The following is an 18,355-nucleotide window of genomic DNA, read 5'->3' as shown; positions in this document are numbered from 1 at the left end:
CAGTTTGTACCATCACCAGATTATATTTGATTGTACATATTATGATATGAGGTCACATCATCTTTGATCTTGATTCATTCATCTCGCACACTGTCCGTATTTTCACCGAGAAACCTCGCCATGCACAATCTACTGTTGTACGGCTTTCTCTGTGCCAAAGTCAGCCTTTCCATCATCTCTTCGTCCAATTCCTTCTCGGGGGGTTTTAGGTGAGTATAAGAAGTCCATGTCTAAGTATTTTTCACAGCTCTTTTTCTGATTTCCTCAGAAATCCGAGGTGGGTCTTATTTATCTAAGCGAATCCAATCCGATGCCGCTGTTGGGGAAACCCCGCCCCACACGTGACAGACCATAAAATCTTTCGCCCTAAGTTCACTGGTCACCGGATGGTCACGCACACACTGGATTTATCTTTCACCTAAAGCACACCTGTCGCTGGATGGTCACGCACCGGAGGTCCGGTGTCTATTTTACAAACAGGTGATCGTCACACTTATCATTAGGATAATCCTTACGACTTGATATAATTACAGACACACCTGACATGTCACAGCTGCCGATTATTCACGGATGGTGTCATTTCACGCTGATGACGTATAACCCTGATTTATTACAAACAAATGGCATAGCAACACCTGTGATCATTAAAAGGTCATAGGTCAAGGTCAGGTGGGGGAGGGGCCAAGGTCAAAGGGTCAGGGCATGCGGGGGAGGGGTCAAGGACAAAAGTTCAAGGTTAAAAGGTCAAGGTCATGTGGGGGAGGAGCCAAAGGTCAAACCCATAAATCAAATTTGGACAGGTGGTGCACCATATTTACTACTCGCACTATTCGATTTCTGGAGAGGTGCACATTAGGCTCCGGAGTAAGGGAGTGTGTCTATGCGTAGGCCTGGCGTAGGTCTGACACATAAGTATAAATCAGCCTTTACAGCTCATGTTTTTGTTAATGTACTTTCTTTCAGCAACCAGTTGTCATGCCTTGACAGCAGGATTTTCTTTCATTATTATCAGCTAAGCAACGTTTCTCAGGTTTATTCTCATTACTTGTGCTAGTTTTGCTAGGGAGTGTGTCTATGTGTAGGCTGAGGCCTGATGTGCACCTCTCCAAAAATCTAACAGCGCATCAATTCTACACAGACCGCAAGTGCTGTGATTGGTCTGCTAGAATCCCTTCCTTCATATGTACTTGAGTTTTGTGTGTGTTTTTGTGCACTTTCATATATTTTAATGTTCCACCTTCTTATATAAAATAAAACAAAGCAAAGAAAAAGTGTCTTATCATTTATTTTACTACATAGCATTATACATCACTAGTTGTGCACGACCAACAGTGTTGATCTGCCATGGTACAAGTCCTTGAGGAGATTGAAAGAATGCCATCTTTTCCTGTTCCCATTTTGTCTCCTTTTGTAGTATAAAATAATAATTTAATTTGATATTTGTTTGCCATTGTCATGGCTATAATGCTTCTTGGCAGAGCCGCTTCTTTTTCGGCTTTGTTGTGCTACTGCAGGTTACAGCAGCAACATGCCAGTGGACACTGCAGACTAGCAGTTTGCATGTGCACTGCACGTCTGCAGAAGTATAAATTAAAACTGACGCATAGCCTACGGCATAGGTCCAACACAGAAGTACTATATAAATCAGCCTTTACTGTAACTTTTTTTGTTTTTTGTTCATGAACTTGTTCATAATTTCTATTTCTTTTATCTCTCTAAATGCCAGGGATTTGAAAGATTCTGTGAAGCTTAAATTTATTTTTCTTTTGGGGAAGAAATACAATACCGATTTTTGTTTCTTTCAAAATTCTCATTTAACTGCAAATGACTGTAACATCTGGAATTCAAAATGGAGAGGTGATGCATGGTTTTCTCATGGATCTGAACATTTGGCAGGTGTTTTAACATGAAATAATACGTTTGCTGGTGATGTTTTACATCATTATTGTGACCCCCATGGGCATTTATTAGGGCCCGAGCACCGATGGCGCGAGGACCCTCTTGTATCTGGTCTGTTTCTTCTTCTTCTTCTTCTTCTCCCGAATGAATCACATTTTTGAGGGCTTAAACATGCTCAAAAAGTCATGAAACTTTGCACATGCGGCAAACCTGGTGAAAATTTTAGTCTGATATAGGATTCAGAAGAGGGTGTGGCAAAATGGCTCGACAGCGCCACCTACACTAAAAAAAAAATGCACGAAATTGGCACACACATGTAACACACCAATACCTACAAAAAAGACTCTTGGAGCAAAATTCTAAACCCAACAGGAAGTTGGTTATTTTTAATATTATGAGCAAATTTTGTGTATTTTTTTTTCATTTCCATGCGTTGTATTTTAACAAACTCCTCCTAAAGATTTATTCAGATCAACACCAAATTTGGAATGCTTAATCTAAAGGCCTTTGCAATGTTAAATTGCGAAGATCTTGAGTTTTCGTTAAAGGGCGTGTCCGTGGCGGCCTGGCGAATTTCGATGATTCGCCATGAAAAATGAAGTTGCTATAACTCAGACATACAATGTCCAATCTGCCCCAAACTTCACATGTTTGATAAGACTCCGAACCTGAACAGATTGACATGCCCATATTCAGTTATAGTCATAGAGCCACCTATTGGCAACAGGAAGTGACATATTTTACACTGTGATGAACTACTCCTAGAAATTTTATGACATCAAAGTCCTTTTTGTGGTCAGTCTAATCTAAAGGCCTGTGCAATGTTCAGTTGTGAAGATCTTGAGTTTTCATTAAAATGCGTCTCCATGGCGCCGTGACGAAGTTCGATGTCTCGCCGTAGGAAGAGAAGTTGTTGCAACTCGGGCATAAAATGTTCGATCTTCCCCAAACTTCACATGTGTGATAAGAGTCCTGGTCTGAACACATCTGAAGGCCAATTTTCCATCGGGTGTGGCAAAATGGCTCTATAGCACCATGGCTCTAATTTGCTATTAAAAACCTTTATGGAGAAATGTGACTTAATAGACATCTGGAGGCAAAAATATTTAAATAACAAAACATATACTTGGTGTAATAATAATTTCTTCAGGCAATCAAGAATATTTTGGGTGACGCATTTCCAACCCCTCTTACTGACCACTAATACATTTTTCTCAATATGTTCAATATGAAACTTAATAATTCTTTACTGAAAAACTGAAAAAAGGAAGGCAATACCTCCTACTTATTTAGACTATATATATAAAAAACAAACAAACAAAAAAAAATATATATATTATATATAATTACTATTCATCAGTTAAAAATTAATGATTGAATATCAAAAAACCCTAAAGAGATTTCAGAGGTTTGCTCCACTTTTTACCATAAACTATCACCATATGAGGCTAAAGCCTCAAATGATTTTTTTAATTCAGTGGGAGAGATAAAATAATAATAATAATTTAGATTTGTGTGATGAACCTATTAGTTTAGAATAAATAACCACTTCAATTCATAACTTAACAAATATTAAGTCTCCCGGAACTGACAGTCTAACTTCAGAATTTTATAAGTTATTTGATGAGCATGCAGCTAGCCCCTTTTCTTCGATCTACCATGACTCTGGGGTTAATTACCCTTATTCCTAAGCCCTAAAAATATTTGACTATTATTGATAATTGCCGGCCAATAGTTTTTTTTTAATAATGATTATAAATTTATTGCCTCTATATTTGCTAAAAGATTTAAGAATGTATAAGAATATATTATACAGGAAACTCAGTCAGGCTTTATGAAAAACAGACATTTTGAATAATATAAGGTTGGTTTTAGATGTATTAGATTATTCATATTTAATTAATGAATATAGTTTTATTTTATTTTTAGATTTTCGTAAAGCTGCAAACAGAGAAATTATTATAAGTCAGTTAGCTGATGATATTATTATTATTATTATTATTATTTTAGTTGCCAAAATACTCTCAATATATGTGTGAACTAATGGCTATTAAAGACTGTTTTATTAGATATTTGTAACATTCATGTAGTGTAACATACTTAGGAATCATTATTGTTAAAAACCCCATAATTGATAAAACTAAAAGAAAATTCAACTTCTGGCTTCAAAGAGATCTCTCCTTAAAGGGGAGAGTGCTCCTTATGAAGGCTGAAGGTATAGCCCGACTGACATATGCCTCCTTATCTTTGTATCTTGATAACTATACTAGTAAAAATGCTATTTGATTTCATATAGAGAAATCGAACACACTATGTTAAAAAAGATTTCGATTATGAATACATATGAGGATGGCGGACTTAATTTCTTAGATTTCACCACTATGAACCACACCTTTAAGATTAATTGTATTAAGCATCACTTATAAAACCCCAATTTTGTCTGGAATTTTATCCCTCATTGTTTTTTTCAAATAGTGGTGGTCTTAGTTTTGTTTTGATTTGAAATTATAATATAGATAGATTTTTTTTTTTATTCATGCTTTGTGTGAAAATATCTTGATATTGGACTTCATAACACTTTATATGTTGTCTTGTACAGTTATTACAGAGAAAATTAAATAGCATTTTGTCATTTAATAGGATACAATTTTACACCAGGTAACTGCATTACAGAAGATTCCATTCTGAGATAATCTTAAACCAGAAATAGTTGCACAGAATTTGTTTTAGATCATTAATTATCATAGAACCAATTATCAGCATATTATCTACTGCATTAAACCACAGTGTATAACAGGGTTATAAATGTAAAGCAGAACATAGTATAGCTTTGTAGTATTTTTTCCTGGTCCCTTAAAAAGCATGCTACCCAGGATTACATATAGAAAGAAATCAAATTGATCTCACGGTCACATTCTTAAGAGGAACATGCCATTGTTAAAGTTTGTCAAAGATGATTTCTCTTTGGACTGAAGATATATAACAGTAACCAGAAGTTCTATATTTATATATTCAAAATGTGAGGTTTTCCTTCTATCCTGATCACACTTCATCAATGTCAGTTCAGAAGCTAACAGAAGCATGGGTAAAACATCAAGAACAAATAAACTGAATATAAGACAAGTTCTGACTCTGAAGATCTTTGACAGTATTTGTGATTCATCCATCTGTCAGGTTCATCTACAGGTTCTGGGACTCCTCATGTTGCCATTCCAGCATTCTTGCACAGCGCGGACATGTGGTCGAGTTATCATAGTAACAATCCCTAAGATAGATAGCGATAACAAGAAACAAATGAAGAAACAAAAGCTAAACTTAGAAAGACTGAACAGGTACATGGATGCAAGCACTTCTTGTCACACAAGCTTGATTTTTTTGCATTACTGCATTTTTTATGTGCATTCAGCAGCTGCATTACAAGATCCTTGAATTCTCAGCATTGTCACAAGTAGTCCAGGTAATATGTGCAAAATTTGAGGTGCAACTTTTTCACAAAAGCATGAAACCTGGTAACCTTGTATAGTTTGTGGCCCTGTACATTTTCAGAAATGGAGCCATTGCAAAACACCTCATGGTGGCTATGGCCACCATTTTACTTTCTGCCATAACCACATGATGTACTTTGTGTCATATCTCCTTAACCAAACATGATAGCAAACAACAGGCGATGTCTACCCCTATGTTTTGATGTGAATGGTGAAATCAGCAATGTGAGAACGAAATCACAGTATCTGAGTATTACAGTATCACTGCATTTACAGTGGTCCATATTATGGTTTTTCTTCCTTTGAAAATTAAATAATATGTTATTCATTAAAACAATAAAATACTGTTTTCAAGAATACAATCATATATTCTTCAATGTGTGTGTGTGTGTGTGTGTGTGTATAAATCATCTCAGGCAAGTGGATTTTTCCTTACCTCTTGGACAGAGTCAGGTAGGCAGTAATATGATTCCAATACATTCTTCTTCTCTCTCAACAACGCTTTAACATCAAACACAGAGGGCAATGCAATCGTGCTAACCAGCAGGGGCCGGTTGCAACAGCTGGACGTACACCCGGTCATAAGACTAGGCTGGACATAAAATGCACTTTAAGTCGTGCGTAGAATTTATACCCGTAGCACCAACTTGGCATAGTGCTACGTCTGGCACTAAATCTAAGCCTAATCAAAGGTAGGTGTAAAGTGAAAAGCCTTTACTTGTTTCCATAGTGATAATAAACGTAATAAATAAAAACAATTACAAGACAGTGAAAGGGTAATGAGAGACCGCACCTATCCTCTAGATATATATGGAGACAGAGAACTTATTGAAAGGTTTCGTTTAAGCAGGGTTGAACTGTTAGAATTAGTCAACGAGTTGTCAAGGCAGCTACAGCACGCAACAGACAGGAATGGAGTGCTGTCCCCAACACTGCAGGTGCTAATACCTCTTTGATTTTATGCCAGTGGATCTTTCCAAAATACATTCGCTGATATGGTAAATGTAAGTACAGCCTGCCGGGCTATACGACGTGTGTCTCTGGTCCTTCAAATTCGGGCTCAAACATGTTATTCTACCCACCCAAGAGGAGGCCACACGCATTAAGGACAAATTTCGAAGAGATTCCGGTGTGTATTGATGGTACTCACGTGTGCATTCAGGCACCATCTAAAAACGAGTAACTTTTTGTAAATAGGAAAGGCTTTCATTCAATCAACGTACAGGTTGTGTGTGATGCAAACATGAAATTAATAGATGTGGCGGCGCGGTGGTATGGGTCTGCACATGACGCACGCATCTTGAGTATCTTGAGGAGGGGCGGCTTTCTGGCATAATGCTTTGCGACAGTGTCTACCCTTTGAAGAAGTGGTTGATGACACCTGTCATGGTACCCCGAACGGAGCAGGAAAGACGGTACAACTATGTGCACTCATGGACGAGGTCGATCATTGAGCGATGCATAGGAGTGCGGCTCATGTTTACTTTAACGGAGTGTCTATTTACACTAAGTTTAAATATAAAGCTGCCGGCCCCTATTTATTTTAGCTACCTTAAACTGGCATTGGTTATTAAAGTGTAATAATGTAGATTTTACCCCGGCGGGATAAGTTAACTAATGCAATTTCTTCCCAGCAGATTCCACTGCCTGCACTGTGAAATCAGGATGGAGACAGAGAGGGTATGCACCATTGTAATTGCAGCAGCTGTGTAGCACAACATTTGCAAATATAGCTGAAATCACAGCACAGTCATTGTCTTTATTTTATGTGTATTTAATTTCATTAGATGACGTCATGATTATAAATCAGGATTTTTGTGCAGATTATCATCTAATGGAGAGCTGGTAGTCTTAATGGGCAGCTTCTCTATTTCATATTCATCCTATTGGCCTACAATAGAAACAAAAAAATATACCAGTGAAAACTCATTTATTGAGAATTTGGCTGCATTAAAATACAGTTTTTGTGCAGTATCAAATTAATTTTTTTGCAAGTGGAATGCATTTTAAATGGTTACTCACTGTTTATAAGGAAATGTCAGGTTTATAAAAAATTTTTTTGGGCAGTAGTATGTGTACAGTACATTGTCTAATAATTGGTCTTACCCGTAAAACTTCGGGTAAAAGTTCGTCTTGAGACTGTCCCATAGACTGCCAAATAAATAACAGTGTCAAGGTCCAGAAAAGTATAAAAGACAACATCAGAATAGTCCAACTGCCATCAGTGGTTCAACCATAACTTTATGAACACTTTTTGTACATGAAGAAAACAAAAATAACTTAATTCAACATTTTGTCTTCTCTGTGTCTCCCCACATCACCGTAGCACCATTTTGGACAATATGAGCTGAACTCAAACTGCGTATGCTCTTCTGTTTCAGCCATGCCACAAGGATACGTTTTCTGTGTGTATTTATGCTTTGATTTGAAAGAAAACAGAGCATCAGTGCAGTGTTGGCTGACACAGTTTGAGTTCAGCTCATATTCTCCAAAATGGCGCTACACTGAAGTGGAGAGACACAGAGGAGACAACTTGTTGAATAAAGTCATTATTTTTGTTTTCTTTGGGTACAAAAAGTATTCTCGACGCTTCATAACGTTGCGGTTGAACTACTGATGGCAGATTGACTATTCGGACGATGCTTTTCATACTTTTCTGGACCTTGACAATGTTATTTACTTGGCAGTCAATGGGACAGTCACAAGCCTCCCGTTTTTCATCCAAAATATCTTAAATTGTGTTCCAAAGATGAACAAAGATTTTACAGGTTTGGAATGACATGGGGGTAAGTGATTAATGAAAAAATTTAAATTTTCGGGTGAAGTATCCCTTCAATAATGTGTTCATGTTCCATAAAGGTGATGCCTGTTTGAAGAATACCATTTGGTGGCATAGAAACCATTTTATGCAAATTGATTAATACTTTTTCAGGGTTTTCTTCGATGTTTGAGGTATATTGAAACAGCTCTACCTAAATACTTTTCATGCTTTTATGTTGGACTAATTTCAGTTACATTGCCCACTCCCACCTCTGACTGTCAGTCACGATAGCCCTGCATATATTGAAAGCTGATTCCAAATCAGTTTTCATTCTGCTGGATCTATTTGCAACTTTTGACACTGTAACTCATCAGACGTTCCTGTATGCCATCACAGGATCTGCACTCCACTGGTATAAATCTGGTCTCACAGGGAGGTCTTTCAGGGTTTCCTGGGGAGGAGAGGTATCCAAAGAACATCAGCTTGTTACTGGAGTTCCTCAGGAATCAGTTATTTGACCCCTCCTCTTCCCCATATACACTACATCACTGGGACACACATAAGTACATGGTTTCTCCTGCCATTGCTATGCTGATGACACGCAGCTCTATCTTTCATTTAAACTAGACAATTCAACAGCAGCTGCATTGATCTCAGGCTGCCTGGAGAACATCTTGGCATGGATGAAGGAACATCACCTGCAGCTCAACCTGGCAAAGACTGAGCTTCTCCTCTTTCCTGCCACTCCGACTGTACAGTATGATTTCAACGTCCAACTAGGTTAGACAAAAATCATCCTTTGATGACCAGATGACCTTCAAGGACCACACTGTAAAGACAGTGCAGGATCATGCAGGATCGCACTGTACAGCATCAAGAGGATCAGACCCTTCCAAACAGAGCATGCTGCACAACTTCTTGTCCAGGCCCTTGTCATTTCTAGATTGGACTATTACAATGTTCTTTGGGCTAAACTTCCATCATACACATAGCCTGACTACATCAGACTTCGTACTTCTGCAGTTGATAAATTAAACTTTTCCCAAAACCTGTTGGGATAGGGCAGGTTTTGGGAAAAGAATGATGTAGATCGGTAACATGTTACCGATCGTCAGCGTGAAACTGGGGAGGCCAAAGTCCGGCAAGGCGATAATTGTGATTGTGTCCCCCTTGGATGCTCTCATGCAGGATCAGGTTAAGGAGGCAACAAAACTCACTTGATTGTTTTGTTTTAGCAACATACCTGTGTTTACAGCGGAAGTGTGAGGCGGCTGAGCCGGTGCATAACACACGTCATAACCAAACATTATGTGATTGGCTTACGGGTACACCAATGACTTTAAACTTCAGACAAGCACCCCGACCCCAGTAAATGCTTGTCAATTATGCCCTTCTAGACTCTGTCTACGAAGCAAAGCGAAGTTGCAGAGTTTGGTATTACCAGGCTATCATACACAATCAAACCTCTACAAAAGATTAAGAACACAGCAGCACGACTGGACTTCACCGAGCCCATAAGGGCCGTCACACCTCTCTTTATCTCCCTGCACTGGCTACTAGTTGTGGTTTGCATCAATATCAAGACATTCACCTGAGTGTCACCACCAGAGTTCAGGGCTCTGGCTTACCCCTTGCGCACACTAACATAATAGACTACTATGGCCCTAGAAAGAGTTATTGTAAAATAATTTGAAATATACTTGATTTCAATCTGCATCAATTGCATCTACCGTGATTTCATTATTTTGTTTGTGATTGTGCTCTTGAAATCAATCTTTTATTGTTTTAATTATAAAATATTAGTTAATTAGACAGACATATATATATATATATATATATATATATATATATATATATATATATATATATATATATATATATATATTAGGGGTGTAACGGTACGTGTATTCATACCGGACCGTTTTGGTACAGGGCTTTCGGTACGGTGCACGTGTGTACCGAATGCAATATTTAGTACTCGGAACGTAGGTACATTTTCGTGTTTTCAAACGAACATATTAAGTGGCGGAAGTCTCCGCGTTCAGCGCAAATCCTGTGTGTCTTTACACACCAGAATCCTGCCTGACGCGGCTCTGGCGCGCTGCTGCTACTGTAGGTGACATAGAGGGAGGCCGCCGAGGCACCGACAGACCAGGTTCTTGTCTTCATGACAACAATATCTATACTTCATGTTGAGCATAAATATAAAGCCTAGGCAAAATAGACTATGTTTGACAGGTGCAATATGCCAGTGTGTCACCGGCCTAAGGTTTTCAAAAGGCATCACGCGAGTGTGAACATCACTACAACTAGGAAAAAATGATTGTAATTCAAACGCAGCTCCCGTCGGCATTTAAACAGACCTTTGCTCTTAATTCCGATCGGGCCAACGCAATAACGAAATCTGAGCAGGTCTAAAAACTGAAACTGTTGATGCTGGAAAAGTGATATATATTTTTTAAATATGAGCAGGCATACAAGCTGGGATTGGTAATGCTGAACTGTAATCATAGTTATTTATTTATATTTTTCATTATATTTTATTATATGATATTGGTTTGAGACTGAGAGTATTTTATTTAGTGGAGAACTTTGCAGCAGTATTTTATTTCTTATTCTTTTTTTATTTTATATATATTTTATTAAAACGTATTTTAAAAAAGTGTAAACAAATTGTAAAAAAAAGTTTATAGTAATAAACAACCTGCAGTTTAATGTTTGCATTTCTTTCCCTTACTGTACCGAAAATTAACCGAACCGTGACTTTAAAACCGAGGTACGTACCGAACCGTGATTTTTGCGTACCGTTACACCCCTAATATATATATATATATATATATATATATATATATATATATATATATATATATATATATATATATATATATATTTAAAAGGTATTTTTTTTTTTTTTTTATTATTGATTGATTCTATTTGGAAGTCTACCAGAAGTTAAGTTGGGGCCACAAAAGCACACATGTGCAGAAACCTTTCTTTATGCCACAATATGGACCATTTGAAATGCTGTGATACTGTGATATGAAACAAATCAAAAGTAAATTTCAGACTGCTCAGAAGTTGTATAGAATTATTCTGAGGCTTCATCCACAAATGCAGTTGAATAATAATCATTTTAGGGAAATAGCGTTTTTAAAAGTGGCTAAAAGGGTAATTTTTCTTAAGTTGATGATGGTGTACAAAATATTACAGAGAAATGTTAAAAAGTATGACTACTATGTTTTCATAAGAGATGTTCATGGTTTTTCTACAAGGGCAAGGATAAATAATATATACTTGTGTTGGTTTAAGAGTTTAATTGGAAATAATAATTATTTGTATTCTAGCGCTGTTGCTTGGAATGAACTGCCTGATTGCTTAAAACAAATTCAAGAAGAATGACCTTTTAGAAGAGAAGTTAAGAAATGGCTTTCTTAACTATGTTTCTATAAGTTTTTTATGTGATATGTTGATGTGTGTTGTTTTGATTTCATTCCCATTATGAACTGCTCGTCCATTTTTTGAATATAGAGGACCACAATGGAAATAAGCCTGTGGCTTTATTGTGTATATCCTCGACAGTTTTAAAAAAAAATGTGTATGAAGGGGTCTTTTGGGCTTGATTGTACTTGTAACTTTTATTGTCAAATAAATCAAATCAGATAAAATACTCAGATACTGTGATTTCATTCTCAGATTGCTGATTTCACCATTAACTGTTCACCTGATCAGTTTATGTTGTTGCATGTGGTATCATTGTAATCATTTACCATCAAAACATAGGAGTAGACATCACCTTTTCTGTGTTGTGTTTTCTGTCTTTTATGACACAAAATAAATAATTTAATTATGACAGAAAGTAAAATGGCAACCACAAGGTGTTTTTATGATGTCTGGATATGTTCAGGGCCACAAACTATACTAGCGTACCAAGTTTCATGCTTTTATGAAAAAGTGAGTTTTTTTTTTTTTTTTATATGACCTGGACTTTTCTCTTTAAGGTCAAATTCTGTCATGGCAAAGCAACTGTGAAGAGAGCAGGTTGGAAAAGTAAAATACATTTACTGTATATCTACCTTCAGGTAATTTGCTATAAAAAGGTACAGACATATGAAGGTCTCTGCTGTCCTCTTATAAAGATTTATTTACAGTCACACATATTATGTATGTATAATGAGACTCCTTGTGCTACCCCTATAGGGATATTTCACCCAAAAAATTAAATTAAGTCATTTACTCACCCTTGTGTTGTTTTAATGTTATATGCTCTTCTTTTTTCAGACTACAAAAGGATATATATATTTTAAAATAATGTCCCGTGTCCACAGAGACCAACAGGATATTCATTAAATAATGTTACATTTCTGATTGTTTTTCACCAAACCCTATCATACAGTATATCCACAGAACACTTGGCACATGTCACCATTCTGTGATACTTTAGTGTGGTTGACCTAGGTATTGCAGTCCAAATTCAAAATATTGGAGAGGGTTTTTTTTTTACACAGGCCCCTCCTCCTCAAACTTGATGCACATGCAGGTTGCCAGATTAACGGCACATAAAGTAACGAGCACACTTGATGCATAAAATTAAATACACTGTGTTTTCTGCCTGTCTATAATTGGGTAAACTGGCAGTGGGCAGGTTTTATAAACCAAAAATAAGACGGACATTCTGGCCTGGAATGCACATTTTCAAAGGAGAATTACTGACGGTAGGTTTTTTTTCAGATAAATAATTATGTTAACTTATCATAGTAATATCATAGTATTTTTATGCTTTTGTAGAGTCAAAATCTTATATATTGTTAATAATGATATGAATTTAAAATTTTGGGTGAAATATCCTTTAAAGAATCCTTTAAAGCAGTGGTTCTCAATTCCAGTCCTCGTGAGTCCCTGCTATGTTAATACATCTGATTCAGATAATCAGCTCATTAGAAGTGAGCTCAGTGCATGAACTGTGTTCCGACTGACATGGTCCCTACACAGTGCTCATTGCTCCCTACTCCCTGAGCAGGGGAAATCTCTTGAACTACACTTTCGAATGTATAATCACGGATTTTGTTCTGCACAACATCCTCACATACGGACATCATAAACCTCTTTGAACTGAATATCCTGTGATGTCCACTTTGCAGGGCACTTACGTTAGAATAGAACAAAAGTCTGAAGCCATAAGAGAAAAATACAACATGTGCAGAGAAGGGGGTAGTGAGTACTGGAATTGAGAACCACTGTCTTAAAGTATTTGCTTTAGATTCCTTTTATTTATGACATATTTATGTGTCATTTATGCCATATTTTTATGTCACATCTATTTTAAAATAACGTATTGTTTCATCAGATTCTTTCTGTTTATTACATAATGCTCTATTAAAACAGATCTGTTTTAATCATATATGATAAGGATTATTATGCTTATTTTGACGAAATTATTTTATTAAAATGATATTTTGTGGCCAAGATATATTATCACATTGCCATATGTTATGGTCACAACAAAATTTAATGAACCAAACCTTTCCTTTCCAAGGCCCCATAGCAATGCATATAGCTAATGGTAAATGGCAATGTATTTGATGTGTTCAAAAACAAACCTGTGGAAAACAGCAAAACAGTCATTACAGACGGAGGTGTGGTTGTCGAATGGGAAGAGAATGTCACCCTCTTTACACAATTCACACATGAAGCCTTTGGCCTGGCATTTCTGATGGAACAAAGACGGGGAGATTTGAGACTAAAAAAAGACGTTAGAATAGTAGCACACTCACACATATCTAAACTAATTTAACCTTAGAGGCTGCTTACTTTCAAGGGGTCATAGCATGATCACATTAGACATATCATTCAGAGCTGAGCTGAAATTGCTGGGGTGGTTTGTTTTACAGGTAACACTTTAGTATAGGGACCAATTCTCACTATTAACTAGGTGCTTATTAGCATGCCTATTAATAACATATTGGCTGTTTATTAGTACGTATAAAGTGGATATTCTGCATGATCATATTCTACATCCCTAATTCTACTCAATACCTAAACTTAAAGGGGGGGTACAATGGTGTTTTGTGTATTCAGAGTTGTTCACAGTGTTAAAGAGATGGATTCTCATGCAAAACAAGGCCGAAGTTTTACGAAAAAATTTAGAAGAATGACTGAGAATTTCTGTGCCAAAAATCTTACTTCCGGGTTGGTACAAGTTTCGGCTGTTTTTTTTTCGATCGTGGATCTAATGACATAGACGAGAACGGAAGTCCTTATATCAGCATTTCTCCCAGAAAAGCGTGCCCGCGCACACACATTGACCAGAGTAGAGCGAGTCCGCACATATCAACGCGCTTCAAAATCGCCGGCAGTGCTGCATAGGATTTGTTCGAGAATGCCTCCAAATAAGTGCAGTTTTGGATGTGAGGGAAAGTTTACCGTGTTCAGCTTCCCCAAGAACCCAGCGTTACATGAACAGTGGATGCATTTTGTTTTTCTGCGGCAGCAACGGAGTGTATCAAGTGCGTTTGTGTGTTCTGGTCATTTGAGTGACGAATGTTTTATAAACAAAGCCCAGGTCGACGCTGGATTTGCACATCGTTTGCTATTAAAACATGGAGCCGTCCCTGTGATAAAAGATCCCATTCATGTAAGTACAATTGCATCAGATTTCTGTATTTTGTTGGAAATCAGCACATAAGTGAATATATGTTAATGGCAACAACACGAAACATCAGTATTATAGCTCCACTCACGGCACGCCTCCAGGAGCTCGGCTTTTTGCGGAAAGAATTGTAAAGCTGTATTTTTCTTTTATAAATATGATAAATCTAAATACTTTTTGGATATATGAAGGATGCAGTACTACTCTATAGGTACTCAAGATTAACATGAGATTAGGTGAAACTGTGTATGTTATGTACCTTTTAACAACTACCTTGCTAACTATTAATAAGCAGCAAATTAGGAGTTTATTGAGATAAAAGTCATAGTTAATGGTTTGTTAATAGTGAGAATTGGTTCTTAAAATAAAGTATGACCGTTTTACACAACACAACCAATGAAAATGATCAATTTCTAGTTATGAAATATTTTAGGACTAATATATATATATATATATAGACACACACACACACACACATATGTCCTATACCAACAAACCTACCTCACAGTCCAGTTTAATATGTTTGGCAAAAGTTGTGTGAATTTCAGTAAGGGAACAGCTGAGACGCCCGCTGGATGTGTCAATCAGATCCTGTAGGCTGTACATGTCGTCATTCTCCACAAAGTGCTGACGATCTTGAAGCTGTGATATTACAATTAAACCATCTGTTATTTTAAAATCCACCATCTTTAACCTGATCCTTCCTAAATGATAATATATTTAGAGTGCAAAAATTCAAATAGTTTATACAGTACACAAGATCACAGATACAACACAGACAAAGAAATGTCTTGGTTATGTACGTAACCCTCGTTCCCCGATGGAGAGAATGGAGACGTTATGTTGTGACAATATAGGAGTCTTGGGAGCCCAGATTCTCTCTGATTAAGAGAAAATAGTAATTTGCCTAGTGGATTTAGAATGCTGAGCCACTCTCTGTGCATATGGGTATAAATAGGTGACAGGTTGTCACAGTGTCTGCTCTGTGTTTCCCTGAGTGTCCACTAGTGTTCTCACTTCCCCATAGTCACCCCACTGCAGGCACTACATTTCCAACATAGCCTTTGTCCCATTCATCACTGTTAATTGCACACCTGTTAATTGCACTCAGCTGTCCCCACTTTCATCGTTTTCACCTGTCCATATAAACCAGTCTGTTTCTATCTGTTTCATGGAGTCCTTGTTTCATGTCACCCTGCTTCTCGTGTTCCCTAGGGTTTTTCATGTTTCTTGTTTTTGGACTGCTTTTGTTGTTACTGACCTCTTGCCTGTTTTTGGATTCCCCATTAAACACTGCAACTGCATCTCTCATTTTGTGTGTGCATTCGTAGAGACTCTTTCACCTAGATATCACACTATAGAGACTGTGTCTGTTCCCCAAACTAGAAAATACAAAAACGTCCAAACCAAGTTAAGATTAACAATTTAATTGAGGTTCAACAAATAAAAAAACAGATACAATACGGATAAACAAATGATAAAGCTTAGCTTATTGAATATCAGATCCCTTTCTACGAAAACACTTTTTGTAAATAATATGATCACTTATCATAATCTAGATGTGCTCTGTTTGACAGAAACCTGGCTAAAACGTACTCGGTTACCAAACGTAACCTCGGTTCTCTCTAGAAGAGCGAACGAGTACTGCGTCTTAGCTAAGACGCTACGGGAAAAGTCTCTTTTCACGAAATACTGAAGCAAAAAATTATCGTTAATTTTGTATTTTTGTAAAGCGCATTTGCAGCAGTACACAGCCATAGGCGAGACGGCTCGTTCGCTCATTGGCTTGTTCTGCGGCAACTGCACAGCCTATCAAGCGCGGGCTGATGCAACATCAGACCAATAAGGACGCTTCGCGCCCTTCTTGCCACTTCCCGCCGAAACGGGTGTGGCCCAACCTATAAAAGGAGCTCGAAAAGGCTGACTCACCTGATTTATTTCATCGCCGAAGCGAACCAGAGTGAATCGTGCGCACGGCAGAGAACACAGTACTCGTTCGCTCTTCTAGAGAGAACCGAGGTTACGTTTAGTAACCGAGTACGTTCTCTTACGAGAGCTCTCTCGTACTGTGTCTTAGCTAAGACGCTACGGGAACCCAATGTAAAACGCCGTGCGCGCAGGGATCACACACCAATAAACCTGAAGCAACGCCCAGGATTTACAGTGCACAGTCACCTGAGGGACTCACAGAGAGTCCAGGACAGAAAAGAGAAAAAGCCCTCCGTCCTATATCTAGCAGCATCCGTAGATGCGGCAATATGACATCACACAGCCGAGGCAAGGCCTGACCAATGTGGCAATGCGGGTCTTACGCAATACTGCCCATATAACAGTCGGCAGCGCATAGCGCTCGTGAACTCAGAATTCCCCTCAGGGCCCTGATTCGACTATACCGACAACAGCCTTCTTGCAAGGCGGGGACCTCCAGGTTATAGAACCTGATAAATGTAGACGGCGAGGCCCAACCTGCCGCCATACATATATCCTGCAAGGAGATCCCAGTAGACCACGCCCACGACGAGGCGACGCCTCTTGTGGAGTGTGCCCTGAAGGCCCCTGGAAGTGTAAGCTAACGCTATGGGGTCAACTATCCGTCTGGATAGAGTCTGTCTCGAAACAGCCATTCCCTTGGAACGTCCACCGAACGAGACAAACAGCTGCTCCGTCTGCCGAAAGGCAGCAGAGCGAGACACATAAGCTCTTAAAACCCTGACAGGGCAAAGAAGACTCGAGTCTCCATCCTCACCTGACACCGGCAGGGCAGACAGGGCAATAACCTGAGCCCGAAACGGTGTGTTGAGGGATTTCGGCACATAACCGTGCCTAGGTTTGAGTATGACCCTTGAGTCATTGGGCCCAAACTCCAAGCACGACTGGCTCACCGAGAGCGCGTGCAAATCACCCACACGCTTCACAGAAGCGAGAGCCAACAAGAACACTGTCTTGAACGACAGATGCTGAAGCCTAACCGATTGGATAGGCTCAAAAGGGGGACCCTTCAAGGCCTCCAAAACCGCCGCGAGGTCCCACATAGGGACTGACGGAGGTCTGGGAGGATTCAGCCTCCTAGCTCCTCTGAGGAACCGGATGACTAAATCGTTCCTTCCTATTGACTGACCGGACGCCGTTTCAGAAAACGCCGCGATGGCCGCCACATAAACTTTGAGCATGGATGGGGCTCTGCCCTAATCCAACAGCTCCTGTAGGAAGGAGAGGACCTCCGTCACCTCACAACTAAGGGGTGAATAACCTCGAGCTGTGCACCAGCTGGAGAACACCGACCACTTCGAGGCATACAGACGTCGTGTCGACGGAGCTCTAGCCTGAGTGATGGTATTTAGCACTCCCACTGCGAGATCAGCGGGTAACCGTTGAGCGCCCACACATGGAGGGACCACAACTCCGGTTGAGGGTGCCAAATCGATTCCCTGGGCTGCGAGAGGAGGTCCCTCCTCAACGGTACCGGCCACGGGGCGACATCTGCTAACTGCATCAAATCTTCCCATTCTGACCATAGGCCAAAGGACGGTCTGCCTTCGAGCAGCGCTCCCCATCCCGAAGTGG

At 38.8% G+C, this 18,355-nt stretch overlaps 1 protein-coding gene across 7 annotated transcripts in view; it reads right to left on the bottom strand.

Annotated features, from left to right (window-relative positions):
* Positions 1 to 4,518: 4,518 nt before the first annotated feature.
* The window catches only part of def8 (differentially expressed in FDCP 8 homolog), a 196,754-nt gene continuing 182,917 nt past the window's right edge, over positions 4,519 to 18,355 (bottom strand). For 6 of the 7 annotated variants that reach the window (XM_059506232.1, XM_059506227.1, XM_059506231.1 and 3 more), the window contains 4 exons: positions 15,293 to 15,433; positions 13,743 to 13,852; positions 12,384 to 12,424; positions 4,519 to 5,164 (listed from right to left, as the gene is read on the bottom strand). In XM_059506232.1, the coding sequence (XP_059362215.1) occupies positions 5,076 to 5,164; positions 12,384 to 12,424; positions 13,743 to 13,852; positions 15,293 to 15,433 (381 nt within the window). In that variant the 3' untranslated portion in view covers positions 4,519 to 5,075. The remainder of the gene's footprint in view (positions 5,165 to 12,383; positions 12,425 to 13,742; positions 13,853 to 15,292; positions 15,434 to 18,355) is intronic. The other variant, XM_059506228.1, reaches the window with a different exon arrangement.

Source organism: Carassius carassius, chromosome 23 (genome assembly GCF_963082965.1).
Source record: "Carassius carassius chromosome 23, fCarCar2.1, whole genome shotgun sequence".
NCBI lineage: Eukaryota > Metazoa > Chordata > Actinopteri > Cypriniformes > Cyprinidae > Carassius > Carassius carassius.
The sequence above is the reverse complement of the archived record's forward strand: the minus strand, read 5'-3'. Positions and strand labels throughout refer to the sequence as shown.